The sequence below is a fragment of the Mobula birostris genome, chromosome 1, assembly GCF_030028105.1.
Source record: "Mobula birostris isolate sMobBir1 chromosome 1, sMobBir1.hap1, whole genome shotgun sequence".
Classification (NCBI taxonomy): domain Eukaryota; kingdom Metazoa; phylum Chordata; class Chondrichthyes; order Myliobatiformes; family Myliobatidae; genus Mobula; species Mobula birostris.
Window position 1 is genome coordinate 178,862,786 of NC_092370.1, and position 20,136 is coordinate 178,882,921.

Here is a 20,136-nt window from a genome sequence, read left to right on the forward strand (position 1 = left end):
ATTCATTAACAAACACCATAAAATGAATCAATTCAGATTACTTAAAGATAGGTTTTCATATATTTTAGAAAAAGCCAAAGAACTGCATAACCAAGCAGTAACATGTTACTTTTAATGGCTTGTGTGTAGTCTATTGACAGGTAGTTGAGGTTGGCAGCAAATTAAAGAACTTTTTTGGTCACCTTGCTAATAATTGCACAAAATGGAAAGCAGGAAAATACACGGAAACATCCTTTGCTTAAACCGCATTATATCTTTCAATTATATTTTTATTAGATTAGATTATGAAGACACACACAGTCCTCTTTTATTGTCATTTAGTAATGCATGCATTAAGAAATGATACAACATTTCTATTTCTATTTTTATCATGGACAGAGAAAAATAAAGGTTTGAAAAGACACATATGACTCAGAATTAAAAATAAAAGATAGAAAATTATCAGCCTTAACTTTCTATTCAATATGTTCAAGTAAGACTTCAGAGCATTTTTAAATGCTGTATTCACTGCCAAGGGCTGTAACAGTAATGTGCATGGAAAACAGATTATGATTAACAGAATTAAGTGTCAAAAACATTCCATTAAATATTGTAGGCTATAAAAGATAGATTTACAATAATCTACAAAATAATATGAAAACATTTAGAAAATAAATGACATAGAAAAAATTTTATTAACCTCCAACACTTCGACGCCTTCTTCTTTTGCTCTCTTCCACTCTTGAACCATCTCCATCTTCCAAGGTTTCTAATGAAGGCGTTTTAGATGCTACACAATCACCAAGCATTGCTGGAATTTTTTCCAAGATAAACTCTGGAACACAACCTGAAGAAATAGGAGTGTATGCTCAATCACAAATAAGAGAAAATCTGCAGATGCTGGAAATCCAAACGACACACACAAAATGCTGGAGAAACTCAGCAGGCCAGGCAGTATCTATGGAAAAAAGTGTACAGTTGATGTTTCGGGCTGAGATCTATCATTAGTCCTGATGAAGGATCTTGGACTGAAAGATCAACTATATTCTTTTCCAGAGATGCTGACTGACCTGCTGAGTTCCTCCAGCATTTTGTGTGTCTGTGTTGTTAGCAGTGTATATTATTGACTTTGTGACAATCACATTATTTTTCCAGATTAACATATAAAAGACAATAAAGTGCAAAATGAAGCCCCAAATGGACCAGCATGTATAATGTTACATACATGATGCCAGAATGACTACCATATTTGCATAAAGTTTCAATGCATTTAAAAATGTCAACTTGTGAACACCTTTGTGATAATTCAAAGTGTTTATGGCATGCATTTGCAAATTTTAATGTCAGTTTTCAATATTATTTAAAGAACACGTTAAAATGGGGCAGGGCACTTAGCAAAAACCTGAACCGGCAAAAAAAAAACCCACTAGAGATAAGAGTGTATTTTGGAAGGATGACTAACTACCGAGTTGAAGAGGTGAGTTTGAAGTTAAAAAAAATAGAAAAGAGGCAAATAAAGGCATGATATGAATCAAATGCCAGGAAAAGGGGCTTTGGGAGGCACAATTGAATGGAAAAAAAGAGTTGAGAGTTAGTTGAGTTCCGAATTGGAGGTTAGTCTGTTGTGAGGAGGTGGTTACACTGATAAGCAGCAAACCAAGTAAAAAGATTTGAGCAACCAAATTTCTTGTAAGCAGTATGGTTCAATTAAACAATACTTCAGTTGGCCTGATAGTTAATAACAAAGTAATAAAAGCTTGATGTTTATGATTATCTGCAAGGCTACCTGTGCTCGTGGTAATCATGCTGAACCTTCTGCAGCTTCACAGGTCAAAGTGAGTTCCAGTCTTCACTATTATAGCTCTTCCATGAAGCAGACCAGACTACTCAACATTAGCTAGGCTTTTGCTATAACAACTGTTATATACAACTAATAACAGGTTGTGTTTTATATTTAGAAGCATTTAAAGAGATCATAACTTCTGAATTAATAACCACAATAACTATTTTAAATGATATTCTTGTAGAAAAATAATCCCTAAATAAGGTAAGATACAATAAAGAGAACAAGTAAACTTAAGGATGGCAAATTTCCACAAATTTATAAGAATTGCTCTTTTTAATTTTGTAGTACAGGTGTCCCCCACTTTTCGAATATTCGCTTTATGAAATATCGCTGTTACGAAAGACCTACATTAGCTACCTGTATTTGCTAACAGAAGGTGTCTTCACTGTTACAAAAAAAAGACAGCGCGCGAAAAAAAGCTCGCGCCCCGGGCAGCCAAACTCCTCCCCCAGAACTGCATTCTAGCCGGCATTGTTCAAACATGTGCCTGTAAGCAGCCATTAGCAAGATGAGTTCTAAGGTATCAGAAAATCCTGAAAGAGCTCATAAGGGTGTTACACTTAGCGTAAAATTAAGCATTTCAATCGTGATGAACGAAGTAAGGACAAAGTGAGTTTGGCTTGTGGAAGCTGAGGAAGATGATGTTGAAGAGGTTTTGGCATCCTATGACCAAGAACTGATAGATGAAGAGCTGATACAATTGGAAGAGGAAAGGATAACAATCGAAACTGAATGCAGTAGCAAACTGACCAAAAGTGAAGTTGTCTAAGAACTGAGCATGATGTAACTGCATGAGATGATAGAAAAATACGCGAGGCTAACAGACAAGCATACTGTCGTTTCTCAAGCCTTCCACATCAGCCGACGAACCTCGACCTTCGACATCAAGGCAGGCAGACATAGAAGATGATGACTTGCCTGCCCTGATGGAAACAGATGACGATGAGCTGACACCCCAGTGTCCCACCACCCCAACCCCGGGCCGCAGAGAATGCAGCAGTAGCCGGGACACACCCAGCACATCTTTAAGAGAAAAACCAAAAGAAACAAGCTAATTAATTAGGTGCCCCCCAGCACCTAAATGTGGGCCCAGATCAGAGGTGATTGTGATCGGTATCGGTTCGCTGCCCGGAGGTTGGGTACCACTGCACCACCCCAACCTCCGATGACTCAGCCTAACACACCATCATCAGTGTGCTCGGCGCTGACTTCCAGATTCCCATAAGTGATACTACACTGTACATACGTTATTTCTACTTTATATAGGCTGTGTATTTTTATTGGTTATTTGGTATGATTTGGCAGCTTCACAGCTTAAAGGTTACTGGAGAGAATGTTTCCGCCGAGAGCGCTTGTGTGAGATTTTCGCTATGGAGAGCAGTGCGGCAATGATTGTAGAAAAGTATTTCTACTTTATATAGGCTGTGTATTTACCATATCATTCCTGCTTTTACTATATGTTACTGTTGTTTTAGGTTTTGTGTGTTATTTGGTATGATTTGGTAGGTTATTTTTTGGGTCTGCGAACATTCACAAATTTTTCCCATATAAATAAATGGTAATTGCTTCTTCACTTTACGACATTCCAGCTTACCAACCGTTTCATAGGAACGCTTTACCTTTGGATGGCGGGTGAAACCTGTACAAACTTGGGATGGAAGCTTCAGCAGCTAAACTTACAACTGCATTTTATTTTGGGGGTCAGATTGAAAAGAAAGTCTCATTTCTTAAAGATAAATTGGTTAAATGATAATTGTTGGAACTTGACTTCCAATACAGGCCGTCTCAAGTAATGACTAGATTACAAACCTGGGAAATGCTCATAACCCGAATAGTTTGCAAGTCAGAAATGCAGCCACAAACTGAGTTCTCAGGTGGCAGAAGATGCTCACAGCCCCACAGCAGCTGACAAATCCATACCGCTAATCTTCTATACTTTCCCTTGTATGTACAGGCTATACCAGGGGTCGGCAACCTTTTTGCCTCTGTGGGCCAGATAAATGCCATCAAAAAAAACTTGAAATATGGGAATTATCCATTTAAATACATCTAGTTATGTTTTGCCTCAAATTAATGAATAACACATGCTAGAAAATCATTTGTGCTTAACCAAGGATGCCAATTAGTAATCAAAGAACTCAGTTTAGTTTTGCTGTCCCACCACTGCTGGTGCCCCATCAGTTGTGATGCCAATTAGCTTCAACACATTAAATTGCATTTCTGACATTATTTTCAGCAAAGCTGAAACGTCTGCTCCAGTAACTGTGTCCTTCATAGGAACTAATTGAATAAAATCTTCAAAAATTTGAAAAGTTGAGGTCACTTCTCACACGAACACTGCAAGTTGAGCAGTGTCTCTCAAGTCTGTACTCTCATCAAGCGCAATTGAAAAAAAAATGCAATTCCTTGCAGGCATCCCTTAAACAACTCTTAACACCTGCTGACATTTCTTCAACTTGCCGTGTGATCGTTCTTGCTGACACGCTGATAGATGCAAATAAAGATTTCAGGACAAACAATATCCACTACTGCCAGTAAACATTCTTTGATAAATTCTCCATTTGTAAAAGGCTTCATCTTTTCTGCAATACATTTTGAGACTTCGTAGCTGGCATGGGTATTTCCTTCATTTTCACTGCTTTTTTGGCATTCAGCGTCTACCTTCCTGCGTTTTGCATTCATTGCCATTGGAATTTTTTTCTTTGATTTTATTTTGAAACGCGAGTTATTCAACAAGTATCGTAGCACATGTAAATATATCTGGATATTTAGCGTGGATTTCTTGTTAAAACACAGTGACGTTGTTTCTGTTTACAAATTTGAACAATCCCATCTGAAAACCTGCGCGTGCATGGAGAGTATCTAATACATATTAATAAGGTAGTCTGTCTTCCCATTATTTGTATATATCAGTGTTTGGTTTGGAACAAAACGGAACCTGGGACCAGTGTAACAAGACGCCATGCATGTCCATCAGTGTGGTCACATGAAACACTCAGAATAAGGAAAAAACCGCTCGCAGGCCGGATAAGCATAGTATTTCAATATTTGCTCGCAGGCCATATCTGGCCTACCCCTGGGCTATACATAAGCTGGAGAAGGACCTATACTAGCTTAATAGCAAAATCACTAAAAGTCTAAGTGAACCCTCAGGAATAGATATCATTCATAAAATGTTGGCTGCCTGGTCTACCCTTCACATCCACTTTGAATCTAACTCTCACCTTTAACACCTGCCCTGATATTAAGCATTTTTACCCTGGAAACAGATACTCTGTGTCTACTATATTCACACCACTCAATCTTACAAACCTCTATCAGATCTCCCCACCAAAGAAATCAACCCACATTTGTCTCGCCTCTCATGAAAGTACATGCCCTCTAAATCAGATAGTATCCTAGTAAACCTCTTCTGCACCCTCCCCAAAGCCACAACATCTTTCCTATAGTGGGGCAACCAGAACTACGCAGTACTCCAGATGTGCCCTAACCAGTTTTATAAAGTTGCAACATAACCTCTTGTCTTTTTAGCTCAATGTCTTGATTAATAAAAACAAGCATTCCGTAAGCTTTCTTAACTACCTTATCGACCTGTGTAGCCACTTCCATGGAGCTATGAACTTGGACATCAAGACCTCTCTGCTCAGCAACACTGTTAAGGGTATCCTTGCATTTGCTCTACCAAGGTTCAACACCTCACGTTTATCTGGGTTAAACTTCATCTGCTATTTCTCTGCTCATATCTGCAACTGATCTAAATCGCACTGTATTCTTCCCCAGTCTTCTACACCATCCACAATTCCATCAATCTTGGTATCATCTCCAAACTTACTAACCCACCCATCTACATTGTCATCAAGATTATTTATATACATCAGAAACAGCAGAAGTACTAGCACAGATCCCTGCAGAACACCACTAATTACAGACCTCCAGCTCATATAAGTCCCTTTGACCACTACACTGTCTTCTACATGCAAGCCAGTTCAGAATCCAAACACTCAATTCGCAGCAGACCCCATTTCATCTTAAATATTCTGGATTAGTCCCCCTGATGGACTTTATCAAACACCTTACTAAAATCCATATGAACAACATCCACTGCTCGACCTTCATCAATCTCTCTCATCACCTTGTCAAAAAAAATCAAGTTGGTCGGACACGCTCTGACCTGCACAACACCGTGCTGGCTCTCCCCAATTAGGCCATGAGTTTCCAAATGCTCTTACATCCTATCCCTAAGAATTTTCTCCAGCAATTTCCCCATACTAATGTGAGACTCACGTTTATAGTTTCCAGGATTTTCCCTGGTTCCTTTCTTAAATAGAGATACATTAGCCACTCCCCAGTCCTCACCTATGCCTAGACAGGTCACAAAAGATATTAGTCAAGACCCCAGCAGTCGAGTCGTTTGTATCCTTCAGTGACCTGGGGTAAATTCCGTAAGCCCCTGGGGCTTATCCACCTTAATACTCATTAGGAGACCCAATGCTTCCTCCTCTTTGACCTCTAAGTGCCATAACATATTTATACATTCAGCACTGATCTCTTGGCCCTCCATGTCATTTTCCTTGGTAAAAACTGAAGCAAAGTATTCAAGTACCTCACTCACATTCCCCACATCCAAGGAAATGTTCCCTTCTTTATCCTTCTGTGGCCCTACCATCTCCCTGGTTATACTCTTGCTCTTGATGCAGGTATATACAAACGTATATTAAATATACAAAATATTGAGATTTAAAGGGTGACATAATACCACCATAATGATGAAGCACATATACTAGAATACGTATTTCAAGAAAATAGTCAACATGTGACAAATTTTATGCTCTTTTTAAACTAACTACAAATATGAAAAAAATACTACAGTGGGACTTAAAATGGTCATAGAAATGCAGAATTCTGACAGTTCTGAATTAATAGAAGGTTAACCGAGAAAAGCCAAGATACTTTTCTACAGGTGGAATGGAAAAGAGTTACATTTGAGTCTGATTATAAACCTAACTCTATTATGTAAGGAAACTTGTTTGAAGTGATTTTAATCAAGCAAGCTCTTCTTGTTTAAATGAAACATACAAGGCAACTATTTGTAATTATTACTATATTAAGTACAATTTAGGATAAGACAAAAATCCATTTTTTTCTTTAAAAATTCCTCCAAAAACTAGTTCATGAGTTAATTTATTAAACAAACTAAAAACTGATTATATAACCAGAGTAAAAACATTACTAGAGGGAAAAAAAGCACCAAAGCTTTGAACTTTCTTCAATGAAGTTCCCTCATGCACACATTCCAGAAGAAAGCAAATGATTGATACCACCAGTGAAGAATTTAATGAATTCTTCTTGTCCAATGGTAGAGCACAAACATTAAAACATAAATTATATACACAAACATATGTAGGATCAAACAATTCAGGTGTTAATGGCTCTTCAATAGTACTACTTTTCTGCTGATCCGGTGAGGAGCTAACAATAATTGGTCTCAAGTGCTTATTATTAAAATACATTATTTCTAGTACTTTTTACTTCATGCTCTCAATAATTATTGCTTACTTATTATCATTTCTTTTTGTATTTATATAGTTTTGGTTTTTTTTTTTGCACATTGCTGTTGTCCACCCTGCTGGTTGTGGTTTCTCATTGATTCTATTGTGTTTCTTGAGATGGCCCAGAAGAAAGTATATCTCAGAGTTGTATATGGTGACATTAAATGCACTTTGATAATAAAATTTACTTCGGCAGTTGTGTCAAGTGATTCACAAAATGCAAAGTTGAGTTCTCAATTTGAAACCCCTATAACATTTCCCAGCGGCCTCAATGACTACAGACTGGTGGCATTGACCTCCCACATCATGAAGACCCTAGAGACTTGTTCTGGAGCTGCTCCGGCCTATGGTCAGGCCACACTTAGATCCCCTCCAGTTCACCTACCAGCCCCGACTAGGAGTTGAGGATACAATCGTCTACCTCCTGAACCGTGTCTACGCCCACCTGGACAAGCCAGCGAGCACTGTGAGGGTCATGTTTTTTGACTTCTCCAGTGCGTTCAACACCATCCACCCTGCTCTGCTGGGGGAGAAGCTGACAGCGATGCAGGTGGATGCTTCCCTGGTGCATGGATCCTTGATTACCTGACTGGCAGACCACAGTACATGCGCTTGCAACACTGTGTGTCCGACAGAGTGATCAGCTGCACTGGGGCTCCACAGGGGACTGTCTTGTCTCCCTTTCTCTTCACCATTTACACCTCGGACTTCAACTACTGCACAGAGTCTTGTCATCTTCAGAAGTTTTCTGATGACTCTGCCATAGTTGGATGCATCAGCAGGGGAGATGAGGCTGAGTACAGAGCTACGGTAGGAAACTTTGTTACATGGTGTGAGCAGAATTATCTGCAGCTTAATGTGAAAAAGACTAAGGAGCTGGTGGTAGACCTGAGGAGAGCTAAGGTACCAGTGACCCCTGTTTCCATCCAGGGGGTCAGTGTGGACATGGTGGAGGATTACAAATACCTGGGGATACGAATTGACAATAAACTGGACTGGTCAAAGAGCACTGAGGCTGTCTACAAGAAGGGTCAGAGCCGTCTCTATTTCCTGAGGAGACTGAGGTCCTTTAACATCTGCCGGACGATGCCGAGGATGTTCTTCGAGTCTGTGGTGGCCAGTGCTATCATGTTTGCTGTTGTGTGCTGGGGCAGCAGGCTGAGGGTAGCAGACACCAACAGAACCAACAAACTCATTTGTAAGGCCAGTGATGTTGTGGGGATGGAACTGGACTCTCTCACGGTGGTGTCTGAAAAGAGGATGCTGTCTAAGTTGCATGCCATCTTGGACAGTCTCCCATCCACTACATAATGTACTGGGTGGGCACAGGAGTACATTCAGCCAGAGACTCATTCCACCGAGATGCAAAACAGAGCATCATAGGAAGTTATTCCTGCTTGTGGCCATCAAACTTTACAACTCCTCCCTTGGAGGGTCAGACACCCTGAGCCAATAGGCTGGTCCTGGACTTATTTCATAATTTCCTGGCATAATTTACATACTACTATTTAACTATTTATGGTTTTATTACTATTTATTATTTATGGTGCAACTGTAATGAAAACCAATTTCCCCCGGGATCAATAAAGTATGACTAACATTCAGAGAACAGATGCCAGCTGGATTCTTAATCTCTCATATTCCATCTGGTTATGTCCAATCTGATGGCATGAACATCTATTTCTCTAACTTCCGGTAATTTTCCCCCTTCCCCTATTCTCCACTCTTGACTTCCCTCCTCGCTTCTTTTCAACCTGCCCATCATTGCCCCCTGGTACCCCTCCTTCTTCCCCTCCTACCATGAACCACTTCTTCAGCCCTTTGCCATTTCCATCTAATACCTTCCAGCTTCTTGCTTCATTGCCCCTCCCTCACCCACCTGTTTCACCAATTACCTTCAAGCTTGTATTTCTTCTCCCCCCACCTGCTTCCCCTTTACTCATTTCAATAGATGCTGCCCGACCTGCTGAGTTCCTCTAGCATTTTGTATATGTTACTCTGGATTTCCAGCGTCTGCAGAATCTCTTGTATTTGGGATTCTTAATGTTTTTGACTGAAATATAACATTCATTTGGTTAAAAATCTGCATTCTGCATTTTTATTCTCTGTGGAAACAGTGAACAGCATGGTAAACTGCTCTTGAAAGACCATTAGTAGTTCAGCCAGATCATCTAAAATGTTCAAATAGCTTCAGATTTTATTTTTCAGTGGCTTAGAAATATTTGACATTTTGATCCAGAACTATGGGTTTGGAAGAGGTCTATAAAAAAAGAAATTGGCTTCAATGGAATACTGCAAGCCAATATGAATTTATCATAGTACATGATTTACATGGAAAAGATTCCTAACATCAAGTTGGTTAATTTTTTTTAAAATAAAACTTTATATAGATTTTAAAAACGAGAAAGTCTGCAGATGCTGGAAATCCAAAGCAACACACACAAAATACTAAAGAAACTCAGGTCAGGCAACATCCATGGAAATGAATAAAGTCGACGTTTTGGGCAAAGACCCTTCTTCAGGACTGAAAAGGAAGGGGAAAGATACCAGAATAAAAATATAGATATAATTAATTTCAAATTAAACAAACAGTTCCTAGCTTCTGTTTATTGGTTACAAGTATCAGTGTTACCTTTGTTAGCTTTTTAGTGGATTACAAAAAAGAAACACTGACATGGCATGCCAGGAGTCAGCCACATTGTGTCTGTTCCCAGCTACAGTAATGAGAAGTCAGCAGCAGCACCACTCACAGTCAAGACAAAATAACATTGACTGAAAAATCCGATGGTAATAAAATTAAAAGAAAATCACAATAAAACACAAATTACATACCAATGCCTTCAAAGTTTTCAATCAGTGTGTGCACTGTTGCAGCTTGAAGATGAAGTTGCTTCTCTGCCAATGAAGTTACTTTTTCACTTCCATCTCCAGAATGGAATAGATTGGGGGCAAACACCACAGCAAGGTTATTAGCATCCATTTTATTATCCTTTGACCTAAGTGGGAGCAGGGAATAAATTTCAACTCACTATATTGACTTTAAAAGTTCTTTTCACCTCTACTATATTTATGCGCTTCGGTATTTATGACTGATTACCTCTCCACAACTGTAACTTAAATTTGAGAGAGCAAATGTCAAGTAGTCTCACAACAGATAATACTTCATAACTGTTCACAATAAGATAGAGAAAATCCAGTCTAATGTGCCTTCCCTTATTTAATTGCGGCATACACTCATACATAGAAATCAAGAATTATTGGAAAAATAGATGCCAATGCACCAACTACATATAATTGTGCATAATCCCAATTTTTATGTTTTACAGAATAATATAGTGAGTTTTCCTCAATTTGTGCAATTGTGCAAATTGATCCACGATACAAGTGACCACAGAAAAGATGACATATTCTAACTGTTATCTTTATACTCAATGGGCTAGAATTTGCTGACTTCCAGCAACAGCTTCAAACATAACTGTCGATACATGCTGTTGAACATAAACATCTTGGCTCTAATGAAGGATCTTTAAACTGAAATGGTTTATCTTCCTACCAATGCAGCCTAACTTAATGACTGTTTCCAACGATGTTTTTCAGATTTCCAGTACCTAGTGCTTTGACTTTCTGAAAGAAAAAGTGAATGCAAGTAATGAAACCCAAGGCAAAAAATAAACTGCTGGAGGAACTGAGTGAGTCAAGATACATCTGTAGAGGCAAAAGGGTAGTCAACATTTGAGGTTCCAAGAGCCTTGATACAGCTCTTGACTCAAAACACTGGCTACCCCTTTACCTCCACAAATGATGCTTGACCCAGAGTTTCCACAGCAGTTTGTTTTTTTAACCTCTGTACTATTCACTGATTGTCAAGTCTGGCAGGTCATTCATCTACTGAACTCCATGTAGAAAATGATCTTGCTAAGGTGTCCCAGTTTAATTACATCTTTCACAAGCTTAAGGCAAGCCCACAATTGGAAACTCCATTTCTTTCAGTGGAGGCTGTGTGAGCAAACCCCTACCAGCAGTGGAAGGAACATTCCTTACATTTTACACAAATTTAGTGCTTTTAGATGGAGAACAAGCGTGTTTATGTCTTCATTTGCTTTAATATTTTAAATTATTTTCATGTATAATAAGAGTTGTTGCATCTCTGACATGTAAAGATGTGTATTCTGGTTAACTGGGCCATCAATTAATCAGGGCAGCCACTTATTTGGGACAACTCTTAGACAACAAAAACCGATCAAGAAATTACCCGAGATTCCCTATGCTTATTTGGGACACTATGCTGCTTAATTCGGACAGGAAACTGTTGCCAAACAGTTTCTAACTAGCATCTGTCGAGTGAACATGTGTGACCATTAGACAGCACACTGTGATTAGAGTGAACAGTTTTTAAAATAACATCAGTTGGGTGTGTTGGTGTTCAAAAAACAGTGATATTACCCCCCCCCCCACCGCCCCAGATAGTTAGCGAGAAATAAGCAGCAAGACAATTCAGAATTGTTTTGCTCACTGCACTTTCAAACATTCAGGATTGGAGATGCCAGCAAGAGTCGGGAATGAAAATGAAACAATTTCATTACTTCAATAAGAATTACAAAGGATCTGAAGGCATTGGCAATTACCTTGAAAGCAGACCATAGGTCTGTAGCAATTTCAGTTTTACTGACTCTCCACTCCATCTTGGATCACCTGCACAATAGTAATACCTACAGTACTGTGCAAAAATCTTAGGCACATATATAGCTACGGTGGCCAAGACTGATGCACAGTACTGTATCTGTCAACAAGGAGCAGAGAGGGAGTTTGTAAATCTGGCAGGAGCAGAGGATGTTGGAAATGGCAAGGATGGAGTGCTGGAGGGGCATGGGACAAGTAGTAGAGGGGAATGCGAGGGGCAAAAGGTGGCATGTATGCAGATAAACCCAGCCCTGAGACACCAGGCAAGATCATTTAATTCCAAACAATCGGTTTATTGATCATTAAAGAATCTCTCTCTGGTGCTTCCCACTCCCTCCCCTCTCCCACCATGATTTCCCTCTTCCCACTCTCAGTCTGCAATACAGAGCCATATCAGAATCAGGCTTATTATCACTCATGTCATGAAGTTGTTTTTTTTTTCCCCTCCAGCAGCAGTGGTATAGTGCAGTACATAAAATTACTATAGTACTGTGCAAAAACTTTATATAAAAAAAAGACACATACAAGACTTTTGCACAGTACTGTATGTCAAGCTGCTGTTTATTGATTACAGCTCAGCATTCTATACCCTCACAAACAAAAGAAGATCTGCAGATGCTGGAAATCAAAGTGTCTCTCCCTCTCCCCCTCCCTGCCTCTCTCTCCCCCCCTCCCCCCCAGAGTTCCTCCAGCATTTTGTGTAATTATACCCTCAGTTCTAATTGACAAGCTCCAAAACCTGGGCCACTGTACCTCCCTCTGTAACTGGATCCTTGACTTGCTGATTTGCAGTGTGTGGTCTCCTGGTGAGAAATAACATCTCCTCACTGACAATCAACACTGGTGCATCTCAAGGGTGTGTGCTTAGCCCACTGCTCTGCTGTCTATAACCACAACTCCGTGGCCAAGCATACCCAAAATGCCATCTAGAAATTTGCCAATGACACAATTACCATTGGCAGAATTTCAGATGGTGACAAGGAAGAGCACAGAAGCAAGATAGATCAGCTGAGTGGTGTCACAACAACAACCTCGCACATAATGTCAGTAAGACCAGGGAATGATTATGGACTTCAGGAAAGGGAAGTCAAGGGAACACACACCAATCCTCATCGAGGGATCAGCAGTGGAAAGGGTGAGCAGCTTCAACTCCTGGGTGTCAACATCTCTGAAGAATATATCCTGAGCCCAACATCCTGATGCAATTACAAAGAAGGAATGGGAGTGGCCATATTTCATTAGGAGTCTGAGGAGACATGTTACGTCACCAAAGACACTTGCAAATTTTTAAAGATATGATGGAGAGCATTCTGACTGGTTGCATCACTGTCCGGTACAGAGGGGCCACTGCACAGAAAAAGCTGCAGAGAAGAAGGGCTTTGGTGATAACTGGAGGTTGGTTATCTGTTTAGAATACAGACAATGTGTGTGAGAGAGGCTGATTTTCTGTGCTCAGTGTCAGATGTGGGAGGTCCTGAAGACTCCCAGCCTCCCAGACAGCCACATCTGCGCCAGGTGCGTCGAGCTGCAGCACCTTAGGGACCATGTTAGGGAGCTGGAGATGCAGTTCGATGACTTTCGTCTGGTCAGGGAGACTGAGGTGATAGAGAAGAGCTATAGGCAGGTAGTCACTCCAGGGCCACGGGAGACAGAAGTGGGTAACAGTCAGGAGAGAGAAGGGCAAGAAGCAGATACTATAGAGTACCCCAGTGGCTGACCCCCTTAATAATAAGTACTCCTGTTTGAGTACTGTTGTGGGGGGAGACAGCCTACCTGGGAGAAGCTATAGTGGTCGCACCTCTGGCACAGAGTCTGGTCCTGTGGCTCAGAAGAGTAGGTAAAGGAAGAGGATGGCAGCAGCGATAGGGTCAGACAGGCAATTCTGTGGACGCAGGAACGAAGCATGGATGGTAGTTTGCCTCCCAGGTGCCAGGGCCCAGGATGTTTCTGATCGCGTCCACGATATCCTGAAGTGGGAAGGAGAACAGCCAGAGGGCGTAGTACATATTGGTACCAACAACATAGGTAGGAAAAGGGAGGAGGTCCTGAAAACAGACTACAGGGAGTTAGGAAGAAAGTTGAGAAGCAGGACCTCAAAGGTAGTAATCTCGGGATTACTGCCTGTGCCACATGACAGTGAGTATAGGAGTAGAATGAGGTGGAGAATAAATGCGTGGCTGAGGGATTGGAGCAGGGAGCAGGGATTCAGATTTCTGGATCATTGGGACTTCTTTGGCAGAAGCAACCTGTACAAAAAGGACAGGTTGCACTTGAATCTGAGGGGGACCAATATCCTGGCGGGGAGGTATGCAAGGGCTATTGGGGAGAGTTTAAACTAGAATTGCTAGGGGGTGGGAACCGAACTGAAGTGACAGAGGAAAGGGAGGTTGGCTCACAAATAGAGGAAGCTTGGAGACAGTGAGAAAGGGAGCATAGGCAGGTGATAGAGAAGGGACGCACTCAGACCGATGGTTTGAGATGTGTCTATCTTAATGTGAGGAGTATTATGAACAAAGCGGATGAGGTTAGAGTGTGGATCAGCATTTGGAGCTATGATGTTGTGGCCATTACAGAGAGTGGGATGGTGCAGGCGCAGGAATGGCTATTTCAAGTACCAGGCTTTATATGTTTCAGAAAGGATGGAGGGAGGCAAAAGAGGTGGGGGCATGGCACTGTTGATCAGAGATAGTGTCACAGCTGCAGAAAAGGAGGAAGTCATGGAGGGGTTGTATATGGAGTCTCTGTGGGTGGAAGTTAAGAATAGGAAGGGTCAATAACTCTACTGGGTGTTTTTTTAAAAAATATATATAGGCCACCCAATAGTAACAGGGACATCGAGGAGCAGATAGGGAGACAGATTCCAGAAAGGAGTTGTTGTGTTAGATTTTAATTTCCCAAATAGCGATTGACATGTCCTGGGTTTAGATGGGTTGGAATTTGTTAGGTGTGTTCAGGAAGGTTTCACAATTTATGTAAATAAGCCTACAAGAGAGGCTGTACTTGATCTGGTATTGGGAAATGAACCTCGCCTGGTGTCAGGTCTTTCAGTCAGAGAGCATTTTGGAGATAGTGATCACAATGCCATCTCCTTTACCATAGCATTGGAGAGGGATAGGAACAGACAAGTTACGGAAACGTTTAATTGGAGTAAGGGGAAATATGAGGCTATCGGGCAGGAACTTGGAAACATAAACTGGAAACAGGTGTTCTCAGGGAAACATACGGAAGAAATGCGGCAAATGTCCAGGGGATATTTGCATGAGGTTCTGCATAGGTACGTTTCAATGAGATGGGGAAAGGATGGTAGGGTACAGGAACTGTGGTGTACAAAGGCTGCTGTAAATCTAGTCAAGAAGAAAAGAAGAGCTTACAAAAGGTTCAAAAACCTAGGTAATGATAGATATAGAAGATTATAAGCCTAGCAGGAAGGAGCTTAAGAATGAAATTAGGAGAGCCAGAAGGGGCCATGAGAAGGCCTTGGCAGACAGGATTAAGGAAAACCCCAAGGCATTCTACAAGTGTGTGAAGAGCAAGAGGGTAAGACATGAGAGAATAGGACCAATCAAGTGTGACAGTGGAAAAGTGTGTATGGAACCTCAGGAGATGGCACAGGTACTTAATGAATACTTTGCTTCAGTATTCACTACGGAAAAGGATCTTGGTGATTGTAGGGATGACTTGCAGTGGACTGAAAAGCTTGAGCATGTAGATATTAAGGAAGAGGATGTGCTGGAGCTTTTGGAAAGCATCAAGTTGGATAAGTCACCAGGACCAGACGGGATGTACCCCAGGTTACTGTGGGAAGCGAGGGAGGAGATTGCTGAGCCTCTGGCAATGATCTTTGTATCATGAATGAGGACAGGAGAGGTTCCGGAGGATCGGAGGGTTGTGAATGTTGTTTCCTTATTCTAGAAGGGGAGTAGGGATAGCCCAGGAAATTATAGACCAGTGAGTCTTACTTCAGTAATTGGTAAGTTGATGGAGAAGATCCTGAGAGGCAGGATTTATGAACATTTGGAGAGGCATAATATGATTAGGAATAGTCAGCATGGCTTTGTCAAAGGCAGGTCAAGCTTTACGAGTCTGATTGAATTTTTTGAGGATGTGACTCAACACATTGATGAAGGTAGAGCCATAGATGTAGTGTATATGGATTTTAGCAAGGCCTTTGATAAGGTACCCCATGCAAGGCTTATTGAGAAAGTAAAGAGGCCTGGGATCCGAGGGGACATTGCTTTGTGCATCCAGAACTGGCTTGCCCACAGAAGACAAAGTGGTTGTAGGCGGGTCATATTCTGCATGGAGGCCAGTGACTAGTGCAGTGCCTCAGGGATCTGTTCTGGGGCCCCTGCTCTTTGTGATTTTTATCAATGACTTGTATAAGGAAATCGATTAGTAAATTTGCTGATGGCATAAAGGCTGGGGGTGTTGTGGATAGTGTGGAGGGCTGTCAGAGATTACAGCGGGACATTGATAGGATGCAAAACTGGGCTGAGAAGTGGCAGATGGAGTTCAACCCAGATAAGTGTGAGATGGTTCATTTCGGTAGGTCAAATATGATGGCAGAATATAGCATTAATGGCAAGACTCTTGGCAGTGTGGAGGATCAGAGGGATCTAGGGGTCAGAGTCCATAGGACACTCAAAGCTGGTGCTCCTGTTGACTCTGTGGTTAAGAAGTCATCAATCGTGGGATTGAGGTTAGGAGCAGAGAGGTAATGTTGCAGCTGCATAGGACCCTGGTCAGACCCCACTTGGAGTACTGTGCTCAGTTCTGGTCGCCTCAATACAGGAAGGATGTGGAAACCAGGGGAGATTTACAAGGACGTTGCCTGGATTGAGGAGCATGTCTTATGAGAATAGGTTGAGTGAACTCGGCCTTTTCTCATTGGAGTGACGAAGAATGAGATGTGACCTGATAGAACTGTACAAGATAGTGAGAGGCATTGATCGTGTGGATAGTCAGGCTTTTTCCCAGGGCTGAAATGGCTAGCACAAGAGGGCATAGTTTTAAAGTGCTTGGAAGTAGGTACAGAGGAGATGTCTGGTGTAAGTTTTTTTTTAAAAAATGCAGAATGGTAAGTGCATGGAATGGGCTGCCAGCAGCGGTGCTGGAGGCAGAAATGATAGGGTCTTTTAAGAGACTCCTGGATGGGTACATGGAGCTTAGAAGAATAGAGGGCTATGGGTAAGCCTAGGTAGGTCTAAGGTAAGGACATGTTCGGCACAGCTTCGCAGGCCGAGGGGCCTGTATTGTGCTGCAGGTTTGCTTTTTTTCTATGTAAGCTCAGCTATCTCCATAGGGGCAGTAGACTCCCCAGCATGGAGGACACCTTCAAAAGGTAGTATCCATCCTCAAGGACTCCAACTGCCCTCTTCTCATTGCTACCATCATACTGGTGATACAGGAACCTAATAGTGGTAAATAACACTATTCTTTGCACTTCTGGTTAGATGCTAACTGCATTTCATTGGCTTTGCATCTGTACTTGGTTCAATAATCTAATCTAATGACACACTGAATGCATCAGGAACAGCTTCTTCCCTTCCACCATCAGATTTCTGAATGGACAGTGAACCCACGAACATTACCTCGATAGTTCTTCCCTTCTTTCTGCACCATTTATTTAATTTGTATACAAGTTTTCCAGTGATAATAAAGCTGATTCTTGCTCACATGCCATTAAGCATTGTTAGAAATATCAGTGCTTGGTTTTGTACAATTAAAATTAAAACATTTCTTTTGATCAACCCTTAGAAGAATATTGAATTTTAAACTTTGTCTTTCCAGCAAAATAGTTGTACACTATTGTATTTTAATTTCTAGAGTTACCCATAGAACTCCAGAGATCATTCAAGGAATCTAGATTAGTTACTAAATGCTATAAGGGCCAAGATGGCCTGTTTCCGTGCTGTAATTGTTATATGATTATAATGAAATAGCTGCTTTATTCTACTGCTATCGCTACATGTCCAAAGGAATAGATATACAGCTGAAAACTTGTAATGTAGAATGGCTATAATTTATTCTCTCATTATTTACAACAAAGACTGATTTAGTAAGGGGCTCCTTTTCAGGATATATGCTCTTGCCTATTGTTAAAGCAATTTTATCATCACTCCCTATCAGAGCATGATGCTGATTCATTTTATTAATGGAGTTCTCAATAATACTCAACAAAAGGCAGAGGATTAACTTATTGGGAGAAATCAGAAGCCCAAGTATAGAACAAAAGTAAGGGCACACAAATTGTACCATTATCCAAATGAACCAGAATTGCTGTTGCTAACGAGCATTCAATTCACCTTAATACCTCACACTTAGAGGTATAAAATCTTGATGCCCAGTTGTAACATCAGGCATTCATTGGGAACACAATGTACCAACCTTAGAGCATATCAAAATACTTAGTATTTTGCCCTGATGTCAGAAAAACACCTCTTTTGCATCAGTAACTGCCGTACACTATGAAGGCTCTATTTCTCTTATGGATTCACATAGGCAATTTTATTTTTTTTCCTGTACAAATCACAACAAAATATAAGATTTCTCAGTTAATTATTTCAGGAAATAAAGATAAAGAATTTAAAGATCAATTTTGCTTTTAAAAAAAAAAAGGATCTAGCATTTTCCCAGCATATATAACAAATAAACTTTTCTTGGGCTTACAGCCAAGTATGGCTGTCTATTATAACAGACGTTTCGATACTCTACGAAGAGTTTATTCATCAAATTTACTTTTGTCCTAGGGAAGTACTAACCATAATTCTAGTCACCCCATCCCACAAGGGATGTTAAAATTAACAGGAATAATTTACCAATGAAATAGCAAGAGAGCCAATAGTCAAAGATGCTTGACTAATTATAAATGAAAGAAGAAAACACTAGAAATGTTGAGCAGGTCTCAAGGTATCCACTGAGTGATAACAGAATTTAGATCACTTTAACATTTCATTTCAGAAATAGGAAAAGTTAGAGTAAAATTATTTTAAGACACGAAGGGCTAGAGGAGAAGAAAAACCACAAGGATGTTTACAAAAATAAAGAAACCAGAAAAAAAAGGGCAGTAAAAACTTAAGGAATTAAAAAATATAGTTTGAAACTTGTATTCACCGTGAATGACTTTCCACCATTGTAGACAACCACATCTGTTCCATTACCTGGTGTTGTGTAATTACTTTGCCTCCTGCTCACGTCCCCCAATACTAATCTTTCTATATCAGCCTCCGCATTTAACAAGTCATCCTCCATAATTACCAACACCTGCAATATTCCCACTTTGAAACCATTTCTGCTAGTCCAGCTGTTCATTTTCCACTCCCTTCTCATGACACCATTCTAAGCATCAGAAGAAACTGCCCAACCTTCTCCCCTTCTCTCTTTTCCCCCCATTGGAGATCAAAATACTCTTAACTGCAAGTATTCCATTTTAGACATTTGGTGACTTTAAAACAATCTCTTCCATACTGGAGAAACTAAACTACTGGCCACTTCACGGAGTATCTCCGTTCTGTTGGCAAGCACAAGCACACTCATCCAGTTGCCTGCAACATTAATTTTTCACCTCATACCTCTGCCCATTCTGAGCTCCTTTCCCATATCACACTCTTCCGACAAAGCCCAATTTAAGCCCAAGAGACACCATCTCATTTTCCAACTTGGCACTCAACAACTTCAGAAAATCATTGGTTGCAGTCTTTGTGTCTTGTACCTCCAGTATTGTTGTTTTTTCCTTTCAGCTAGCAATTTCAGATAGTTATTCATTATCTCCTATTTATGTCTCTTCCTAACTTACATTTCATTTTTTTGCTTTTACTACCCTTTCATGCTGCCCCATTTACTTCCATCAGCCATTTAATCTCATCTGTCCATCAGTCTTTTGTATTCTCCACTGTCTTTGCATCTTAAGTTACTAATTCTTATAAAAGACCATCAAACCAGAACAATAACTCTATTTACCCTGCTGCATTTGTTGACTGTCCTGAATACAGCATATCCAGTAATTTAAAAAAAGCCAAGTGCAGTTGCCAAAAATCTGAATGGTGACAAATATTTAAGAGAGTACACATTATTGGAGAAGGA

At 40.6% G+C, this 20,136-nt stretch overlaps 1 protein-coding gene across 1 annotated transcript in view; it reads right to left on the reverse strand.

Annotated features, from left to right (window-relative positions):
- The window catches only part of LOC140201969 (rho GTPase-activating protein 11A-like), a 62,715-nt gene that overhangs the window by 20,851 nt on the left and 21,728 nt on the right, over window positions 1-20,136 (reverse strand). The window contains exons 5-6 of the mRNA XM_072266841.1: window positions 10,207-10,370; window positions 680-826 (exon numbers count right to left, since the gene is read on the reverse strand). Coding sequence (XP_072122942.1) covers window positions 680-826; window positions 10,207-10,370 — 311 coding nt within the window. The remainder of the gene's footprint in view (window positions 1-679; window positions 827-10,206; window positions 10,371-20,136) is intronic.